At 51.3% G+C, this 22,195-nt stretch overlaps 1 protein-coding gene across 9 annotated transcripts in view; it reads left to right on the forward strand.

The window, feature by feature from the left end:
* Positions 1–314: 314 nt before the first annotated feature.
* The window catches only part of LOC144785805 (mitochondrial carnitine/acylcarnitine carrier protein-like), a 95,428-nt gene continuing 73,547 nt past the window's right edge, over positions 315–22,195 (forward strand). For 5 of the 9 annotated variants that reach the window (XR_013602043.1, XR_013602044.1, XR_013602045.1 and 2 more), the window contains exon 1: positions 315–1,201. Coding sequence is in view for 3 of the 9 variants with exons in the window: in XM_078664642.1 (XP_078520768.1) it covers positions 1,022–1,201 (180 nt within the window). In the remaining 6 variants the exon portion in view is untranslated. The remainder of the gene's footprint in view (positions 1,202–22,195) is intronic. The other 4 variants (XR_013602040.1, XR_013602041.1, XR_013602042.1 and 1 more) reach the window with 1 other exon arrangement.

Here is a 22,195-nt window from a genome sequence, read left to right on the forward strand (position 1 = left end):
TTATGAACCGGACACCCAGTGCCTGGCAGATATACCATGTACTCCTCGCACCCGGGGTGTAGCACGCCCCCCCCCCCCCCTCCCAGGACCCTGGCAGCCGGTTCCTGCCAGTGATAATGAGCTGACGCCCTGCCCTGAGCAGTGACGCCCTGCCCTGGCAGTGACGCGGGGTGCAGTCTGTCTGACACCCCCTGGGGGGACGCATGTGCTTATCATGAGGAGCACTCCCAGCCTGCTGCCTGTGGCGGGAACACCCCGCTCTGGCCCCGCCCTCCCTACAGTAGAGCCACGGAAGTAAAACTACCAAGAAGTCACTCATTAAAGTTACCCACGTGCCAAGGAGGGCAGAGTGCGCGCGACTGTCATTATTAAAGGGCGCGGGGAGGCCTCTCTGCTGACAGCGGCGGAACAGGCCCCAAAGCCGGAGCCTCTCACCTACAGGGGGGCGCCGGACGCAGTGCCATGGTCGGTGCCCTAACCTGGCACTGCCCACCCTGCCAGCGCCTCCCCTTGAGAGGGCTGCCCACAGGGGTCAGAGGACAGAGGCCAGGAGCAGATCCGGGGGGGCTCTCCCTAGAGAGCCCGGCAGAGGGGGTCACCATCTAGCGCTCCGAGGCCTTCGTGAGGCTCTGCACTCTGTGCCAGGGTCCCTTCAGAGAGGCCGGCGCCTGGAGCTGGCAAAGGCCATCACAGGGAGATGCCCCTATCTGACCACAGGGGCATCTCTCGTCCCTCGTAGCAGCTCTGCCCCGGCCCCTCCCTCAGGGGGTGCCCCCAGACCCTGGGGGGTCAGTAGCGGCCAGCAGCGCCTGAGCCTGTCCGCGGTTTCACCCTCCTTTCCTTCCAGGACTCGGCCACCTGTGCCAAGGGTGCCTCCTCCAAGGCCTAGCTTTTGGGGCACGCTTTGCCAGCCGGGGTACCACCGTGCCGGCTCTGCAAGGGGGGGGCGGGGGGGGGGGGGGGAGTAGGTCGCTGACAGCAGCCCAGGGAGGCTCGAACGGAGCCCAGCTGCTGTGCCAACATGTCACTCCTCTCAGTCCCTCGTGACCCCCTGGCACCCGCTCCCCCCGCCGTGCCAGGGGCCCCGGAGATGGCACAGAAGAGGAAGGCGGAGGCGGTGTCACCCGTGAAGAATTTCTTCGCGGGGGGTGCAGGGGGGGTCTGCCTGATCCTGGCGGGGCAGCCCCTGGACACCATCAAGGTAAGTGCCTGAGGCGCGTTTAGTGGCGTGTTCCGCTCTGTGACGTGGAGTTATTATGTTATATCACGGGGTGTTGTTATTGTATTGTCTTTTTTGGTATTTATTGTATAGTGTTGTACATCGGTATGGATTATGGGATCTTATTTTCTTATATTGTTTTAGGTAATATGTTTTTGCATATTATCTTGTTACGATATGTTTTTGCCATGGTTAGTGTCATGTTATATAAATTTATATTACATTAAAAAGAGAAATTGTACTAACCAAAGGACACGTTTTAAAGCTTCCAAAAAATGTACTTATATGAGGGCTTTCACTCCGGTTGGCACTTGGATTTTTCCAAATAAGCAATGTCGTCTCCTAGGGCCCGATGCACAGAACTAACTTAAGACAAAATCCTAAACTTACTACCATTTTGGTATTCACATATGGCCCTAAGGGCCATTTGTATGAAGCTCGAATGGGTTCGCAAACGCCGAAATTCGCAGAATTTCGGCGTTTCCGAACTCATATTCGCTAAATGGTATGTATGTAACAAATTTGAGTGCAAAATAAGGAATCGCAAATTTGCGATTCCTTATTTTGCGATTGCATTTAAGGAATCGCAAATTTTGCGATTCCTTAAATGCAATGTATGAAGCACCCAAGTTGTGCGATTTTTCATTAAGAAATCGCAAATTACCACCAACTTGAAGTTGGTGGTAATTTGCGATTTCTTTCACAAAAGCACTTTTTTGCATTTGTGAAGGTGGCATATGGCGCAAATACATGCCCTAACATGTGAATTTTAGGGCTGCATCATGGTGTCCTTATGACACCCCTGCACCCTTGAAATTATTCTCAAATGATGATTCTCAAATTGCGAAACGCAAATTGAGAATAACTTCACATTCATTCCTATGGGCATCCTGGCCCATGAAAATTAATGGGAAATTATTCTTAAAAATCCTTAATTGCAATTAGCAAATAGCTAATCGCAATTAAGGATTTTTAAGAAATCGCAAAGAAAATGCGATTTTCTACTTACATACCAATTTGCAAATCTCAAATAGAGATTTCGAAAAAATCGCTATTTGAGATGCGCAAATCTCGATGTTTATACATCTGCCCCTTACTCATTTCGGTATTCACAGAAGTTAGGACTCCTAACTTTGGGACTCCTAAATGTCTTCTGTGAATACCAAAAGGCTTAAAAATAGTATTTTTCTCAGTTTAGGAGTAGTAAAGTTAGGACTCCTAACTTCTGTGAATACCGAAATGAGTACGTGCCTTCTATGAATACCAAAATGAGTACGTGCCTTCTATGAATACCAAAATGAGTACGTGCCTTCTATGAATACCAAAATGAGTAAGTGCCTTCCGTGAATACCAAAATGGTAGTAAGTTTAGGATTTTGTCTTAAGTTAGTTCTGTGAATTGGGCCCCTAGATTGGGGGTGCGGGTTGTGGGAGAGGGTGTGGGTGTGGGGGGGAAGAAGGGGTGGGGGGGTTCTGTGGCTCTAATAGTCACAAAAATAGAATAATGATAAAGGTGTAAGCTACAATTTAACCCAATGTGTATCCTACCCAGAACCGGTTATAGTGTCCTGCACAGGGCCGGCTTAGGCGCTGGTGGTGCCCTGTGCGACAATGTCTGTTGCCTCCCCAAAATGACCACCTCCGCCACGGATTCCCTCACTACCACCCTTTAACAGCACCCCTTAAGCTTCCATAAGCACTGTGCTCCGATTCATTTCGTTTTATAGCGCCACTAACACCAGTGTAAGGTGTCATAGCACGTTACATCACACACACATTGCACAGAGACATTCATAGGTGTGTAAATCAGTGAATAGGAAATGTTACATCAGACTGGACTACAAGGTGTAGCGTAGAAGTGACATGTCAGCGATACTGGTAGGCAATATAGTTAAAGTTCTTATTTAGGAAAGGCACATATTGAGAATTTAAAATGTATCATCATTGTTAAGAGTTCTCTTTCATAATAAGAATTGTTTTCTACCCAAATGAACCCTTTTTTCACAAGATTAGGATAATGAAAGACTGGGCCAAAAAACATACAGGTCTAACATATACCTTGCAGTTTGCCGCAGCTCTTTGATGACAGTTAATAGCCAGGGCCGGACTGGGAACCACAATCGGCCCTGGCAAAATGCTCGGCCGCCCCCCATCCCCTTTGGTTTTGCTTTGTTTGCCCTAAGTTGGCAGGGTTTGCTCAGACGTGAGTCCCTTGCTCACTTTGCCACTGGAGTCAAGCTATCCTGGCTGATGATGGCTGATTAGCCAGAAACCGGTCCCAGGATGCTTGTTTCCGGTCCAGGGAAGACATGGCTTGGCAGTTTGGGCTGGACTGTTCCCATGAGGCACAGGGTCAGATTGATTTGCATATGGCCATGTCTGAACGGGGGTGGCGGGGTGAGCTAAAGAATGATGATGGATTAAACCCAGATCAGTTGACTGGGGGTGAGTGCTTGCATTGTTCAACACTCTGTCCATCATCCCCTATGGTTTTGGTTTATCCTTCTGAGGTTGATAAAATGAGTGCCATTCAGTTGGGTAAGAATAAACATCTGTTATTCAGTGCCAAGAAACCCTTCTGGGTGAACGTGCGCTTTACAAATTGAAGTTATGTTGTGTGTTAATAAGAAGGGTGGATGTTTGTGCGAGTTTGAAGGAAGGAGCTGTTTGTGGTGTTCAAAGGGCAGGCACACATAACGCTGAAAGGACGGAAGGAAGGGTGAACCCGAGGGTTGAAGAACTGCAGCTTCTTCTGGCAGGGGTCGTCAGAGCACAATAGCCTGATTATTTACTATGAGTGATCCTCAACCCACCCGACGGACCACCACAGGCCTCGCCTTACGCCATCAAGGCTCGCCAAAAGCATGAAAATGCCCACCTGGTACCACTCATGCAACCCCAACAGGCTTGAGTTCCCAAAACAAACCTCAGCATTTGCTCTCTGGTCTTTTGAGGGTGCCCATGGCCCCACGAGGCACCTCTCTCATCAGGGTGCCCATAGCCCACTGAGGCACCGCTCTCGTCAGGGTGCCCATAGCCCACCGAGGCACCTCTCTGGTCTGTGTGCCCATGGCCCACCGAGGCACCTCTCTGGTCAGGGTGCCCATGGCCCATCGAGGCACCTCTCTGGTCCGTGTGCCCATGGCCCACCGAGGCACCTCTCTGGTCAGGGTGCCCATGGCCCACCGAGGCACCTCTCTGGTCAGGGTGCCCATGGCCCATCGAGGCACCTCTCTGGTCCGTGTGCCCATGGCCCCCCGAGGCACCTCTCTGGTCAGGGTGCCCATGGCCCATCGAGGCACCTCTCTCGACAGGGTGCCCATGGCCCGAGGCACCTCTCTCATCAGGGTGCCCATGGCCCGAGGCACCTCTCTCGACAGGGTGCCCATGGCCCATCGAGGCACCTCTCTCATCAGGGTGCCCATGGCCCACCGAGGCACCTCTCTGGTCAGGGTGCCCATGGCCCGAGGCACCTCTCTCGTCAGGGTGCCCATGGCCCATCGAGGCACCTCTCTGGTCAGGGTGCCCATGGCCCTCCGAGGCACCTCTCTGGTCAGGGTGCCCATGGCCCATTGAGGCACCTCTCTCATCAGGGTGCCCATGGCCCGAGGCACCACTCTGGTCAGGGTGCCCATGGCCCATTGAGGCACCTCTCTGGTCAGGGTGCCCATGGCCCGAGGCACCTCTCTGGTCCGTGTGCCCATGGCCCCCTGAGGCACCTCTCTGGTCAGGGTGCCCATGGCCCATCAAGGCACCTCTCTCGACAGGGTGCCCATGGCCCGAGGCACCTCTCTCATCAGGGTGCCCATGGCCCGAGGCACCTCTCTCGACAGGGTGCCCATGGCCCATCGAGGCACCTCTCTCATCAGGGTGCCCATGGCCCACCGAGGCACCGCTCTGGTCAGGGTGCCCATGGCCCGAGGCACCTCTCTCGTCAGGGTGCCCATGGCCCATCGAGGCACCTCTCTGGTCAGGGTGCCCATGGCCCTCCGAGGCACCTCTCTGGTCAGGGTGCCCATGGCCCATTGAGGCACCTCTCTCATCAGGGTGCCCATGGCCCGAGGCACCTCTCTGGTCAGGGTGCCCATGGCCCGAGGCACCTCTCTGGTCCGTGTGCCCATGGCCCCCCGAGGCACCTCTCTGGTCAGGGTGCCCATGGCCCATCGAGGCACCTCTCTCGACAGGGTGCCCATGGCCCGAGGCACCTCTCTGGTCAGGGTGCCCATGGCCCATCGAGGCACCTCTCTGGTCAGGGTGCCCATGGCCCACCGAGGCACCTCTCTCGACAGGGTGCCCATGGCCCATCGAGGCACCTCTCTCATCAGAGTGCCCATGGCCCATCGAGGCACCTCTCTCATCAGAGTGCCCATGGCCCACTGAGGCACCTCTCTGGTCAGGGTGCCCATGGCCCATCGAGGCACCTCTCTGGTCAGGGTGCCCATGGCCCACCGAGGCACCTCTCTCGACAGGGTGCCCATGGCCCATCGAGGCACCTTTCTGGTCAGGGTGCCCATGACCCATTGAGACACCTCTCTCGTCAGGGTGCCCATGGCCCACCGAGGCACCGCTCTCGTCAGGGTGCCCATGGCCCTCCGAGGCACCGCTCTCGTAAACCGGCACTCAGATGTGGACCAGGCATTTGAAGGCATTCTGCCCAGGCCTCAGGGAGATCCCTGCACTCTAAGCACACAGAGTCTGAGAGAGATATCTACGCTCTCAGTTTGAAATGTATGTATGTGTGCCTTCATGCCCTTGTCTTCCTTTCTTCTTACCAAGCCCTGCCTTTCATGACGACCCTGTCTGCGTGCATCCTTACGTGCGGATGGTGTGGGAACGCGGTGGTCTTGGTGGGGAGGTAAGCGCTGAGGATTATCCGTGGAGGCGTCTTATCATTCGGTAATAAAGTGGTCGTGCTTCCACCTGAGGCTCCTGTGGTTACTACAGTCTGACTGTTCCATTTCCAAGGCTGGTCTACGGGGCACGTGGACAGGAAGCAATGGCCGCCATGTTCTCCGCCAGGTCCACCACCCCCCTAGAACCTCACGGAACTTCCTTTATCTTGGCAGCACAAGTCAGTGGAACCACGCCGTAGATATGGACCCAGATCCCCCACCTGAGCTCATCTCACCTACACACCAAAATCAAAACTCACCCAAGGGGCGGCCTGACCCTTTTATAAGTACCTACATACTACAAGGCGTACAGACTTAAAGTCTGACACCGTCCTTCAGTGTCCACTGCGGCACAAATAAACATAAAAACAAGCATACTCTACAAATGCTAGAGGTCCCACCTACTATTGACAACTATTCCCTATTACACCACCCGCTAACCTCCTCCTCTTACCTCTGCATCCCATTCATCTGGCCCTTCCCATCCGTCCATACCTCCTATAACACGTCTCACGCTCTACCTCATCCTCTTCTGTGCCTACTACATTCCTTTCTCTTCCCCTAAGAATTGCTATAACATCAACATCTCCACCTGCTGAGTGCCTTCCACACAATCAGGACTCCACTTGCTTGCACAACCCCTCTCCCTTTAATTCATCTCCTTCCACCCACCCTTCTGGCATCCACTTTATCTTCACCTGCAAATCCCCTGTTCAGCTTTCTTACTCACCCCTCTCGCCACCACTCTTAGGGTCCGATTCACAGAACTAACTTAAGACAAAATCCTAAACTTACTACCATTTTGGTATTCACAGAAGGCACTTACTCATTTCGGTACTCACAGAAGTTAGGAGTCTTAACTTTAGGACTCCTAAATGCCTTCCGTGAATACCGAAAGTCTTAAAGTTAGGATTTTTCTCAGTTTAGGAGTCGTAAAGTTAGGATACCTAAGTTTAGGACTCCTAAACTGAGAAAAATCCTAACTTTAAGACTTTCGGTATTCACAGAAGGAATTTAGGAGTCCTAAAGTTAGGAGTCCTAACTTTACTACTTCCAAACTGAGAATAATCCTATTTTTAAGACTTTCGGTATTCACAGAAGGCATTTAGGAGTCCTAAAGTTAGGACTCCTAACGTCTGTGAATACCGACATGAGTAAGTGCCTTCTGTGAATACCAAAATGGTAGTAAGTTTAGGATTTGTCTTAAGTTAGTTCTGTGAGTTGGGCTCTAACTCTCATTCTTGCAACCTTCAGACTACGTATGAAAGGCATCTTCTCCGCTGACGCCTATCTCCCTCCTTCTACTATGCTGTCTTCCTCATCACCTCTCCATCCTTCTGCAACCTAACATTCTACAGCACCTACTTCCTGTATCTCCTCTCTCCCTCAAACACCCACCCATGCAACCCATCCATTGCCTCCCCTCGCTCAACTGCTTCCACGCCTCCTTCAAATTCTTTAATGTCACTGTAATGTTCCCCCCTTAGTCTGCTTGACTCAGAGAATGACTCTATGCCCACGCCCCTCGAGTCCCAACTAACTAACTCACCTTCTACAATCACCTTTATCCTATCAAAGATGACTCGCCAATCTCCAGAGGCCCCATTACACAAGATTGTATTAGACCAGCCGCTAGCTGCAATCTAGGTGTGAGGGCATTACTGCGGCCCGGCTCTGATCGGCTTTAGAGCTCCTTCAGTACCATCCGACCCTCCCTCCTGAATCGGAGAGTGAGGGGCACATGTAGAGCTGCCCAGATTGTATTTAAGACCGCCGCACCATCTATGCGCCTGCCCGAGGCCACCCGGTGGCCATCAGGAGGGCGGGCCCTTAATCGCGGAGGGCCGCCCCGCCCCTAGACAGGGTCAGACACCCCCCCTCCGGGCAGAGTCGCCTGGTGGAGGGGGCGGTCCAGTGACGCACGTCCGGGGGGCGGCAGGCATGAAGAGGGTATATCTTCCCCTCGGGCCACTGCGGTGGTCTCTTTGCCGCCCCGGACGTTGCGTGGACGCTTTGGACACTCTTTCGGGAATTCTCTCGCCGGTGAGTGTTTTTCGGGCTGCCTTTGGGCATTACCCCCCCTCCGCCTACTCCCTCCCTGCGGAGGTCACGAGTTCTGGCTAGGCGGCCCGCTTAGCGTCGGGCCGCTGTGGAGGTGGGGGTTTGCAGGCAGGTTTGCGGCTTTATCGGGGGTACGTTCCGACTCGCCCGCATCCTCGTGTTCTGGGGCTCTTGGGCGGCAACCCCTTTTCGTCCGTATTCTTCGGCTGGGGCCTTGTGTTCCGGGTCAGGGTCTGGGCCTCGGTCGGGTCCTTGGGCCCCGGCCCGCCTGGCTATCCCGCGTTACAGGTTAGTCGAGTTCGGAGTAGGTCGGGAGGGTCGGGCCTTGTGCCGGGTAAGTTCTTGACCCTCCGCATCCCTGGCGCCCACGAGGCGGCGAGTGGCGGTTCAGGAACCCTGGGCGTGGGCCGCGTGGTCAAGCCCTGGCCGCGTGGTCAAGCACCGGGCCCCTTCCCAGACCCCATGCGGTCCCCCTTCCCTTTTGGCGCGCGATTCCGCTGTAGGGATTTTTAATCCGTTCCTTAGTTTGCAAAGGAATTCAGCTCTGATATTGGCGGATGCACATTTCAGGAACGTTAATGTTTTACATGTATATGCGCTGGCAATGTTTTACATGTAAATGAGCTATTCCGTTTGAGGGAGTTTGTTAATCTGATGGACATTTCAGGAACTATAATGTTTTTCATGTAAATGCGCTTATAATGTTTTCATGTAAATGAGCTATTCCGTGAGGGAGTTTATTTGTTGCTTTGTTTACGTCGTTGTAACGCACTACATCTCCTGATCGGCGGAGGCTCTTTTCCGGCACGATAATGTTTTCTTGTATATGCGTTGACAATGTTTTACAGGTAAATGAGCTATTCCGTTCGAGGGAGTGTTAATTTGATGCACATTTCAGGCAATGATAATGTTTTACATGTAAATGCGCTATAATGTTTTACATGTAAATGAGCTATCCCGTGAGGGAGTTTTACTGGTCGCTTTGTTTACTGCGTTGTAACGCACTACATCTTCTGATCGGCGGATGCTCATTTCAGCCACGATAATGTTTTACCGGTAAATGCGCTATTCCGGTTGAGGGAATTTTAATTGTTTCTTTGTTTACTAAGTGGTACCGCACTACATCCTCTGGTGTCGGCGGATGCTCATTTTGGGAACGATAATGTTTTAACATGGAAATACCTTCAGTTTGCTCGCGCTGCGGATCTACCGTTCTGGCGCGACTATGATACATATGCAAATGCTCTTAGGCTTGGCTGTGTGGTGCGCTAAATGTTTCGTGTTTTCAAGCACAATTAGGTTGGTGCGCTAAATGCCTCGTGTGATAAGCATATAATGTTTGTCATCATAACTGGGTGACGCTGTTTATGCGAGGGTCTTTTCAAGCATGCATTATTCTTGTGTTGCCCATGGGGTCAGGTACGCTAATATTGCATGCTACATGCATTTAAGGTTGGTCATGCATAATGTTGGTATTACGTTTTCATAACGCTATTGCCTGCGAGGGTCTAAGATAGCCGACTGTGTGCCAGTCCTCGCGTGCCTTTCGGAGCGGACCAGCCAATATTATCCTTTCTAGCCATGGTAAGGGGCTAAACGCTGGCGTGGCGCGCCTTGTAAGCAGTCACAACACGTGGCGCGTGGGGGCTGGCAGAGTGTATTAGGCATTTGGCGGGGTTGTACCGTGGTGGGGGTACTTTCGTGCACTAATGTGATGCTTTGCTCTTGCCAATCGTTTCAGGCCCTCTTTCTAGACGCGTTCTCCAGGTCGTCTCTCAAGCAGCATCGGCAAGTGACGAAGGTATGTAGTCACGCGGTTACGACGGTAACGCGATAAATGTAGTTGGGGGGTTGCTTTCTCGATGTGCCTGTTCTAATGGTGCAGTGTGCAGGCGTGCAACCGTTTCATCCACAGTCACGTCTAGCCCTCGAGGCAAACAGTTGTTTATTTGCAATGTTGGGCTTAGTGTCATTTTTCTTCCTTCCTGCAGAAGACGCTTGGTAGCCCTTCGAGGCAAACTGTTGTTTTATTTGCAATGTTGGGCTTAGTGTCATTGTTCTTCCTCCCTGCAGAAGACGCTTGGAGCTCACTCGGCACCCCCCCCCCCCGTCCACGGCGCACCCGGATTAACTATCTTGCGTGGTAAATGCGGCAGGGGACGTTTAGGGAGGGGACACCAGTTACAAGCCAACGGTGGCATGTTATGTTGCTCATCTTTATTTTGGTGTGGTGCATTGTTGTGGATACATGGACGTTATTTTCGTTACGTTTCCGCCTGAAAAAATTGTCGTAATTCGATTGGGCGCTCACAGTTATTTTTATTTCAGGTAAAGAGTCGTAGATAGGCATGGAGAGCCAAGGGTCCCCCCCCCTTTTTTCGCAGACGTCCCAGGTCGACGACTCGGGGTTAGGTCCCTCGCAGGACGCTCAGATGAAGGTGTTGATGGAGATGATCAAAGCGAATGGAGTGGCGTGGGCTAGCGAACTTTTGTCGGCCAACCCTCCCAGAGCCACAGCCCCATCTGCACCTGAGCAGGACATTGTAGAAGAGACTCTTACCAGGTCCAAACGGCTTAAGAAGCCAACTTGTAAAGACTTTCCAGCGGAGCCTCCACAGAAAACTAGGGCCGTAGAGCTTGTCAGGAATGTGATTGTACATGCCCCCGCCTCTCCCCCGGCGGCGATCGTGGAGTCCTCACCCATATTATCTCGCCCAGGGGGTTCCGCTGCAGACTTTGCCACTAAAGAGGACCTTGGTAAGCTCACGGATTCCCTCTCGGTTTTCATGTCTGAAGTCAGAGCTAGTTTACTGTCCGCTTCCTCTCAGATTAGTCCTCCGGCAGGTCCCTCTATTGTGGTGCCACAAGTCTTAGCCACTACGCCCACTGCTCCCACGGACACCTTGTTAGCCCAAGTGTGGGGCGGGCCTCCTGTCCCAGGGGAGGTAGGCATCACAGCGCACGGGAGCGTCCTGGCAAATCCTGTGGTTGCGGTGGCCCCGGTGCCAGTAACAGCTTCGCTGGTGCCCCCAGTCTTAGCCGCGCCCCCCGCGGCTCCGGCGCCCCCTGTCTTATCCGCGCCCCCCGCTGTGCATGAAGTCCCCGTTGGGGCGTCAGTCCTCCCCGCACCAGCAGTTAAGATGACCATGGCACCCTTGTTATCGGGCAAGTGTTCCCTGGCTTGGCAGGTTCCTCAGGCGGCTAAAGAATGCATATGGCGTAGGGAATTTGTGGATATCTTTTCCTTCCTTATGTTGGGCGTTCATGGGTTTGATATCAGGAAAGTGAGTGCCAAGGACGAGGAAAAGAAAGTCCGTTTTCAGGCGTGGCCTGAGAAGACCATTAAGAATTGGAGACAAGCGTTCTCTATGCTAGGAGCGGTAATAACAGAGCGCTTCCCTGAGCAGGCGCAGGCTCTTTTTCAGTATGCGAGTGTGATCGCTGATGAAGCGGATTCTACAACCGGTCTGGGATGGTACAGATATGATTGTGAGTTTCGCATGAAGATGGCGGTCTGTCCAGAGCTGGAATGGGATCAGATTGAGTTGAGATTGTGGGTACAATACATGGGTAAGGGCAAACTATTGGAAGGTGTTGCGAAATCCGTGACTCAGGATAAGAAACCCGATACAAATAAGGTACAGCAGTCCGAGAACAAAAGCCACTTTAAACAGTCCTTTCGGGGAGGCCGCGGCGGGGGGGGAAACAGACAGTATAGCAAAAAAGGTTTCACAGCCACATGCAGGTTGTTCAACGCAGGTAATTGCTCCTGGGGAAAGGCATGCCGGTTTTCTCACGTATGTAGTAAGTGCAGTGGGCCTCATCCCGGGTCAGCATGCGACAAGCGTGATTCCCCTAGCACCACCTCCAAAGACAAGTAATACCGATCAGTCTCTGCCCCCCTGCTCACGCCTCTTTGTACTCCCCACGCCAGCAAACTCCCCCCGGCACAGCGGTATTGATGCTACTTGTCCTGGCGTTAGTGGGGTCCCTTTAAGCCACTCTAAAGGTCCTTCCCCCGTGGTCCTCGATAACCTTCTGCCCTTACTAAGATCATATCCCAATGATAAGGACAAGACTATTCTGGCGGGCGGGTTCCTTGAAGGCTTCACCATCCCTTACCAGGGACCGATGGTTTCTAGGGATGCAGAAAATCAGAAGTCAGTAAGGGACCTCCCCGATGTGGTTGGTAAGAAAATAATCAAGGAAGGGTCCTTGGGGAGGGTGGCAGGTCCTTTCCCTTCTCCTCCTCTCCAGAATTTCGTGGTGTCCCCGCTGGGGGTGGTACCAAAAAAGGAGCCGGGGGCCTTCAGGCTTATCCACAATCTTTCCTTCCCTGAGGGTAACTCGGTGAACTCTTGGCTTTCTGAGGGCGTTTGCTCAGTTTCTTACTGTTCCCTGGACATGGCAATAGACTTGGTGAGGAGAGCGGGGAAAGGGGCCTGGCTAGCTAAGGCAGATATTGAAGCTGCCTTCCGTCTCCTGCCCGTGCACCCAGATAGTCAGCATCTCTTGGGCTTCAAGTGGCAAGGGGGTTACTACTTTGATAAGTGCATGCCCATGGGCTGTGCGGTGTCCTGCGCTTTCTTTGAGGCATTCAGTACCTTCTTGCAATGGGCTCTCTCCTGGAAATATGGTGTCACGGCTGTGACCCATTACCTTGACGATTTTCTTTTCATTGGTAGGGGGGGCACTCAAGAATGTAGGGAGGGCCTGGATGCCTTCATTTCCTTGGCAGGACACCTGGGAGTCCCTTTTGCACCTGGTAAGACGGAGGGCCCTGCACAGATTCTGACCTTCCTTGGCATAGAATTGGATACAGTGGAGGGAGTGTCTAGACTTCCACCTGAGAAAGTGCGGGATCTCAAACGAGATATTCAAGAATTGCTAGGCAAGGACAGGGCTACGTTGGGGGTCATCCAGAGCCTCCTGGGCAAACTAAATTTTGCGGCCAGGGTCATTCCTGTTGGGCGGGTGTTTGCTCGTAGATTAGCCAGGGCCACTGCTAAGGTAGTTAAGCGTCATCATTTTGTGAAGCTTTCAGCGGGCTTGAAGAAAGATCTGCTAATGTGGGCAGAGTTCCTGTCGGACTTTAATGGGACAGTCATTTGGAGGTCCCCTTGGGTGGACAGCCCCGAACTCAGCTTGTTCACGGATGCCTCTGGTAGGGAAGGTTTTGGAGCAATACTAGGTGACTTGTGGTGCGCACAGGCGTGGCCGAATGCTTGGCGTAAGCGGGGTATCACCTCAAACATAACTGTCCTGGAGCTATTCCCCATTGTGGTAGCGTTGCATCTGTGGCCGGCCCTTTTGTCCAACAGGAAGGTCCTTTTCTGGTCTGATAACATGGCTGTTGTGCAAGCGATCAATGGCCTCACTGCTAGCTGCCCGTTAGTCCTTTGCTTATTAAGGGAATTGGCGAATAGGAGCCTGCGATGCAATCTGGAATTCAGGGCTAGGCACATTGCGGGGGTCAGTAATGTCGCGGCTGACGCTCTTTCTCGTTTGCAGTGGGACCGTTTCCGGGCGGCGTGCCCCCAGGCGAGAACAGAGATGACCCCCTTTGCACCAGGACTTTGGCGACTCTTGAAGTGGAACGAGAACTGAGGGATTTAGGGGAGAGGTCCTTAGCCCCAGGTACTAGGAAGCGCTACGCTAGTCATTTGGCCAATTTTCAGAATGCTACGATGGATTTGAGTTTGTCCGTCTTACCGCTGGAAGCCAGGGTACAAGCATTTGTGGTATGGGCCAAAAAGCAGGGTAAAACACACTCCTGGGTGGGCGGACACTTGGCGGCTATCAGTCACGATGCGAGGTTGAGAGGGGTAGGCGATCCGACCAAGTCGTTCGCAATTAAGGCAGCTCTGAAGGGGTGGGCACGAGAAGAACCCAGGATCCCTGACACCAGGTCCCCTATTGAGTTCCCCACTTTGAAGGCTATGTTGGCGGTCCTGCAGTCTGTAGTTCACTCGCATTATGAGGCTGCCCTCTTTTCAGCGGTCTTCAGCCTAGCCTTCTTTGGGGCGTTCCGAAGCAGCGAGCTGGTAGCACGCTCAAAGGTAGATGTGTCAGGGGATGCTTTAGGGGTGGCAGACTTAACATTGGCAGTAGGCCTGTCCATCACCCTTAGACGATCCAAAACTGATCAGGCTGGGAAAGGGTCGGTTATCCTACTGGCCCCCCTGGGGGATCCATGTTGTTGCCCTGTTGAGACACTTAAGTCCTATCTCTCGATCCGTCCTGCTGTCCAGGGCTACCTTCTTATCCATGCTGATTTGACCCCATTGACTAAGTTCCAGATGGATAAAATAATGCTGGCATGCCTTGATAGAGCGGGTTTGCTGAAAGAGGGGAAAAGGTTCTCCAGTCACTCCTTCCGTATTGGGGCGGCCACCTCTGCATTCAAAGCGGGGTTGCAGCCAGAGAAAGTTCAGAAAGTGGGGCGATGGGAGTCATCCTGTTATAAACGTTACATTCGCCCTTGAACTGTTGCTGTTCCCATCAAACCTCTTGTACATATGTTTGCTGTGTTTTGGTCATAGATGTGATGCTCATTGTTTTGTGCACCCTTTCGAAATAAACTTTTGATGTAGATTGCGTTTGTTTCTTGACAGGGTCGAGAGTGTGGGTCTTGGGGCATTCCATGGTCGCCAGATTGGGTCGGTGGGCCACGATCAGGCATTGGACACAGGGCTTCACTGACATGGACTGTACTTGGTTGGGTTTTCCTGGCATGCGCTGGAATAGTCTGCTGTACAGATTACAGGTGGCGCTAGCCACAGAGAGATCTCCACCTCATCACTTAGTTATTCACCTGGGAGGTAATGACCTCACGAACTGGGGGAGGTCTACTTTACTCCAGAAAATGAAAGAAGATATTGGGGCCATCTGTGGACTCATGCGTGAGTGCGAGATTTGGTGGTCTGAAATTGTACCACGTAGAGTGTGGGTAGGCGCTAAGTCATGCCAGGCGATTGAGAGGACCAGGAAGAAAATAAACTGTGCCATGAAGAAGTTTACACAGCAGAGGGGGCTGGGTTTCATCAAACATGATATGATTCAGGACAAAGTCAAAGGTTATTATGAGGCCGATGGAATTCATCTGACACCTGTGGGCTTAGATTTATTCCTCCTGGATTTGAAAGAGGCTCTGCAGAGCAAAGGTTGCAGGTAAAGTTATAGGTTGGTGGGGGGCCCATGCGGCGGCGGGGACCATCGCATGGGCTGTGGCGGAGTTACAGGGCAATCCGGAAACAGAGAGGTGCAACACTGTACTTCAGCGGGCACATAGGGGTGCCAGAGCCTAACCTAGAATCTCATGGGAGGTCTAGGAATCCGAGTCGGCGCCCCAGTAGTCCTTCGGGCGGTTGCGGGCCTGCGCAACCGGGGGTTGCTTAGTTACGCCCCGCAAGGGGCGTGAGTATTATTACCATAATGTTCATCAGCTGGGTGGTTCGCCACGGCGCTGATTGGCTCAGCAGGCGGGCAGGTGGCGAGAATGCGGCCTGCCCTTGGATTGCCCGTAAGATAACCCACCGTGATTACATAATGTTGTATGTAATAATAAACCTGCAGCATATTTTCCCAATCTTAACAATCGTGTCTTGGTGTTATTTGCGGGATGATGGTTATGTGGGGGCGGGGGTTTCCTGTGGCCCTGAAGTGACTATGCGCCTGCCCGAGGCCACCCGGTGGCCATCAGGAGGGCGGGCCCTTAGTCGCGGAGGGCCGCCCCGCCCCTAGACAGGGTCAGACACCCCCCCTCCGGGCAGAGTCGCCTGGTGGAGGGGGCGGTCCAGTGACGCACGTCCGGGGGGCGGCAGGCATGAAGAGGGTATATCTTCCCCTCGGGCCACTGCGGTGGTCTCTTTGCCGCCCCGGACGTTGCGTGGACGCTTTGGACACTCTTTCCCTCCCTACCGCTTACCCAAGAGTGTCAGCTGAGGGGGGGGCTCCTGTGGGAGTTTTAATGTGTTTCTTTTTTCGTTGCAGGCGGAGTTACAGGGCAATCCGGAAACAGAGAGGTGCAACACTGTACTTCAGCGGGCACATAGGGGTGCCAGAGCCTAACCTAGAACCTCATGGGAGGTCTAGGAATCCGAGTCGGCGCCCCAGTAGTCCTTCGGGCGGTTGCGGGCCTGCGCAACCGGGGGTTGCTTAGTTACGCCCCGCAAGGGGCGTGAGTATTATTACCATAATGTTCATCAGCTGGGTGGTTCGCCACGGCGCTGATTGGCTCAGCAGGCGGGCAGGTGGCGAGAATGCGGCCTGCCCTTGGATTGCCCGTAAGATAACCCACCGTGATTACATAATGTTGTATGTAATAATAAACCTGCAGCATATTTTCCCAATCTTAACAATCGTGTCTTGGTGTTATTTGCGGGATGATGGTTATGTGGGGGCGGGGGTTTCCTGTGGCCCTGAAGTGACTATAATCTGTGGCGTAAGGGAGAAGGCAGCAGTATACAAAATGGCGGTTGGACTTGCTCCGAGGACACCGATAACTGTGAGCCCTCTTGAAGGTATTTCTGGTGCCTGCATTTAATTGGATTCCCGTTGGCTTCATCGCGCTGTTGGGTCACAGAGTGTGGGCTTCTGTGGGGGACATTCCCCGCCGAGTTTTTCATCTCCACGCTTGCCTGACTTTAAAATGACGGCCGACGGCGCAGTGCAACAAACGACCAGCACCTCTCCGGGTTCGTTTCTCAGTAGCTATAATTCAAGGCCCCCATGCGCTTCAGACCACGCTTGAGTCGCCAGGTTGTAGCTTTTTTCAGTTTGGGAAAAGTGGCTGTCAACATCCCCGAGCTGCACCGCAATAAATAAACAAAACAAAAAAAAAGAAGACAAAGACTCGGCGAAATCGAAACCGAAACTAAAACCACTGTAGGAGCGAAGATCCCTCCCAAAACCCCCCGCACCCCCAAACTGCTACAAACAGCCATGAACGCATCACAACCAGGAGAGGACCCCTCACAAGAGTGGAGGAGCGCAACTCACAGACACAAAAACAAAGCGTAAGTTGCAAGTACACTGCCGGGCATGAGCAGCACTGTGCGATAGCGCCCTAGGCATAAACGGTGTCAGAACTGGGTGGTCCACACCATGTTGTGCTATTACTCTAGGACAAAAATTGGACATCTAACTGACCTTCACCTCTCCTCCATCAAGACGTAGAACGTGATGAACTTACCTCCGATCACGGAGACCTAGCTATCTGGACCGATGCCCGGTAGAGCTACATGATAGCTATAGAGGAGATGGGTTGTGGACTTCCCCCTCGACCTTCACCTACCTAGCTGGACTTTGGACAGTCTTACTTCGTTTCCCCGTCGTTCCTCCCTCTCACCTCTTTACTCTAACCCCTACCACTCTCCGCTCCTTTCCTCTCATCTTCTATACTCTTTAACTGTTTTTCTGATGAGACCTAGCCATTTGGCGAATGCCCGGTGGAGCTACCAGATAGCTATAGAGGAGATGGGCTGCGGACTTCCCCCTCGGCCCTCACCTACCCAGCCGGACCTGGGCAGACTTTCCCTTCGTCTCTGTCATATCTCCCTCCTACCCCTTTTACCATACCCCCTGCTATTCACCTCTGCCTTCACCTGTCCTGGCCCTAGTTCCCACCCTGCTTATCTCCTCGCTCTACTCCTCTCCACTTGCCTGCTGCTGACCTCTGCCTTCACCTGTCCTGGTCCTTAGTCCCCACCCTGTCTATCTGTGAATTTTCCCTCGTCATTTGAGATCTAGCTATTTTGTCTGATGCCCGATGGAGCTACCTGGTTTAGCTATAGGGAAGACAGGTCGGGGATTCCCTCCTTGGATGTCACCTACCCAGTCGGTCCTCAGCCTGACTTCCTTTCGTCTCTCCTGTCGTCTCTTCCCGCATCCTCCCTCTATTTTTGTCTCTCCTTCTCTCCTCTCTCAATGTATTGAGACTGAACTATTTTGTCTGACGCCCGATGGAGCTACCTGGTTTAGCTATAGGGGAGATGAGCCGAGGTCTCCCTCCTTGATCGTCACCTACCCAGTCGGCCGTTAGACAGACTTCATTTTGTTTCTCCCTGTTGTCTCTGCCCCATCCCCCCATTTTCTCTCCTTCCAAGTCCCCTCCCCTCAATGCTCCATTTATTTTGCCCTACGTGTTTCTTTAATTGTTTTTCCCATTGAGACCGAGCTATTTGGCCAATGCCCGGTGGAGCTACCTGATAGCTGTTGAGGAGATGGGTTCTGGGACTTCCCCTCGACCGTCACCTACCCAGCCGGACTTTGGGCAGACTTTCCTATCGTCTCTCTACCGTATCTCCCCGCTGTCCCTTTACCCTTACCCCCTTCCCCTCTACACTTCAATCAACTCGTCTTCTATGCTCTGGCATTTGTTTGTCTAACATCTGATGTAAATTGGAACTGATGTAATCTTGTTATGTAACTTTTGTGGAACCTCATGTAAAGCGCTCTGATACCTCCGGGTCTAGCCAGCGCTATATAAAACTCTTGAATAAATAAATAACAAATCAGTCAGACCCCAATCAATGGAGCCTCTTTTGACATTACAGTGTTATAGTTTCCACTAAAGAAACTAACTGGTCCCTATGTTATTAGCCCAATCTATTGGGGCTTTTTACACCTTACTATGTAGGTCCGAGGGATGACTCTAGCTACTCAAACGTTCCAATGCTATGGACCAGCGCAATTGGGCCAAAATTGTTTACAGGATGGTCTCAAACACCTCCCAGGTGTCGGGCTTCATCATTGGCCATCCACGTTTGCCAAAGAATCCTCTAATGGCTAACAAGCTCCTATTACGGCTACAGTTCTAGCATTAGTAGGAAACTTAGGTGAAAAAGAAAGAGAAGGAAAAAAGAGGTTCAAATAAAAATCCCTACCTCCTGCCAGTGCACTATTTTAAACTTTATTCATTGGTGGAGGAGGGATGATTAAAACATAAAAAATAGAGCAATTGTATCCCTGTTGTGATGCTAGTTGTCCAATAAATCAGGTTGACACGTTTCAGCCCTGTTGTGGCCCCAAAAGGGGTCCCAGGCTTTCTTCAGGACGGGATTGAACCCAATATGTCCCTCCAGTGCTTCCCTATAACATGCGTATAAATGCCACGTATATGTGTGCCAGGTGTGAATACCCGATTGACACCTGGTCAGATCCAGGTCCTTCAGTGTCGGGCAGAAACGTCTCTTAAAGACATGAACGTATATACTGTTCAATGAACACAAAACATAAAAATATAAACAAAAAAGGAAGAAAAGATCTTTCTGAGTGGCCAGAGCTTGTTTTCAAAATTGATTTATATGCAATACTACTTACACACCGCAATGTAGTCGCACAAATGTAGGTATATTACATAAAACCAATCTGGATAAGTGGTAGACCTCAATCTAGGGGCCGACACACATGAACTACTAGTAAATAAACACCTGCTACTCAACATGAAATTGCTGAATCTAGATTAAATGGTACTAACCAAATAGCTGGCAAAGCTGGCAAGTTTCCCAGGTCCATGCATGATGTGCTACTCCAGTCCATGTTTTTATCTTTGAATTCTGTTTTTTTTAGTCCTATTTTATAATGGAATTGAGAAGAATAATGGAATTGACATGAATGCAAGTCCCAGAATTCAAAGAAAAAACATGGACTGGAATAGCTCATCATGTATGGACCTGGGAATCTTGACCCGGCTGAGCTGGATATACGTGGACACAGTCCTTGCCCCTGAGAAACTCCTACAAGTCATTAGTAATAAAATGTGACCTGGACAGATCATATAATTCAGGTCAACCTCCACCCTCCACCTAAACCTCCAGCCACAAGTGCCTAAACATCTGTTGGAGGATGGGCATGTCTGGCTGTGCCAATCTCCATTCTCAACATAATGAGTCATCCGTGTGAAACAACCCGTGAGCTCAGTTTAGAAGGTCCAACACCAACACCGTCTGACATCTGTCCTCTGCAATGTTATCCTGCAAGTGTCAACATGGCCTCCCATCAACATCAGAAAGCATGCTGGATGACAACACAGCAACAGAAATTAGGGATCAAGGCTAGTGTGCCTGCACCGGTACTGAAGTTCCACAGGTAAATATCTTAAACAGTGAAGGTGCTAGTGGCCGGGAACGCAATCCCTATACGTCCCATAAGGGGGAAAGGTGAAAAGAACCCTATGACCTCAGCAACATACACAAAAAAATGGCCATGCACCCTTCAAATATTCAATACGCTATTTTTTAAATTTAAATTTTTATTTTTTTTTAAACTTTATTTTCCAGTTTATACAGTAAACAAAAGCACATAACTGGCATCCTTTCAGTGTATGTACGCAGATCGACAACCTCATTAGTGGCACTTAGGACTACAGGCGGCATCAGGGAGGGAACGGACTCATGGGGAAGAAACACAAAAAGCATACAATAATAGCACAGTGAGAAGGAACCAGGCATGGCGCTGACTCAGACGGTGAACATCGCTGAGGTCCACGCCCCTGCTCCCCGACAGACCCAGAGCCAACAGGCGCATCCAACCCATCACTCTCACTGTCAGCCGTGTCGCATGAGGAGAGATTCTCTTCCCCCAGTCCCGATGCACACATTATGCGCCAGGCCATTAGATCATCCTGTAGCTTCTCATCCCGCCGAGTGAGTTGCATGTGAGTTTCCTCGGCCAAAGACCACTCCCTTACATCTCTGAGTCAAGTGGAGACCTCCGGGGCCCCTCGCCCCATCCAAGTTATCGCCACCCTGCGCCTAGCTAGCACCAACATTAATTGCAACACGCTATTTTAATGTTCTTGAAGATGGTTGTGTTACATGAAATTCATCAATGGTTAGTAGTTTTCCCAACAAAAAAGTGAAAAGAAGGCTTGTCAGTTGAAATCAGTTCTTTATTCAATTTTCTGTTTAAATCGGATAGCCAGCGCGTTTCGTCCGTTACCGGACTCCTTCAGGGCTTTGTTAGCATCATGACAGTCGTAATTCAACTCTTTAAATATCGAGAATAGCCAATCAGTTTTAAGACAATTGGTCAATGTATTCCAAAGGAAAGTTAAAATTCAAGTATGGTCTCTCAGACGAGGTATAAATCGCAAGTGCGCGCAATACGTCCAACATGTGGTCAACCATATCCATTTTAAACAGAAAATTGAATAAAGTACTGATTTCAACTGAAGAGCCTGACTTTCTTCTCCTCAATAGTTCAAAAGGGGACAACTGTTTAATGGAACGTGGATTCATGCAATAAAACCATAGAATAGAGTGTACTGCATTCAAAATGACACATCTATTGTCCATGGCCCATTGCACACACTGAGAAGATAACACGGTGATCATACATTCAAACTGGCCATTTATTTGGGGCTGATAGAGTGACATCCTGGGATGCTTGATGTCACCTGCTTTAAGAAACTTCTCCATCTCCCCACTCACAAACTGAACCCCATTTTCTGGTATCAAGAGACTGGGGTAACCTTCTTTGATGAAGATCTCATTAAAAAATTTAATAACTGCTTTAGTACTAGGTTCAGATATGAATTTCTACTTCAGGCCACTTAGAATAGGGATCCACTGCTACCAGAGTGTAACACAGATGGCTGGTAACCAGTTGAAAGGGCCTACCAAATCAATCCCATCGTGGTCGCCAACAGAAGTTGTGGTGATGTTGTAGAAGAAACATACAGCTAGATTCATCAAAGACCCGTTTTGCGAGTCTTTAATAGCGATTCCTAAGGAATCGCTATTAAGGACTTGCAAAACGGGATTCATGTAGGAATGGCACAAAATATTGCGATTCCTACATCAGCCTTATTTGCGATTAGCAAATTGCTAATCGCAAATAAGGAATAACTCCCCATTCATTCCTATGGGCCACAGGCCCATAGGAATGAATGGGGAGTTGTTCCTTATTTGCGATTAGCAATTTGCTAATCGCAAATAAGGATGCGATTTCAAGGGTGCCAGGGGTGTCCAAAGGACACCCTGTAGCACCCCTGAAATGCAAATTTACACAGGTGTTGCGCG

Source organism: Lissotriton helveticus, chromosome 10 (assembly GCF_964261635.1).
Source record: "Lissotriton helveticus chromosome 10, aLisHel1.1, whole genome shotgun sequence".
NCBI lineage: Eukaryota > Metazoa > Chordata > Amphibia > Caudata > Salamandridae > Lissotriton > Lissotriton helveticus.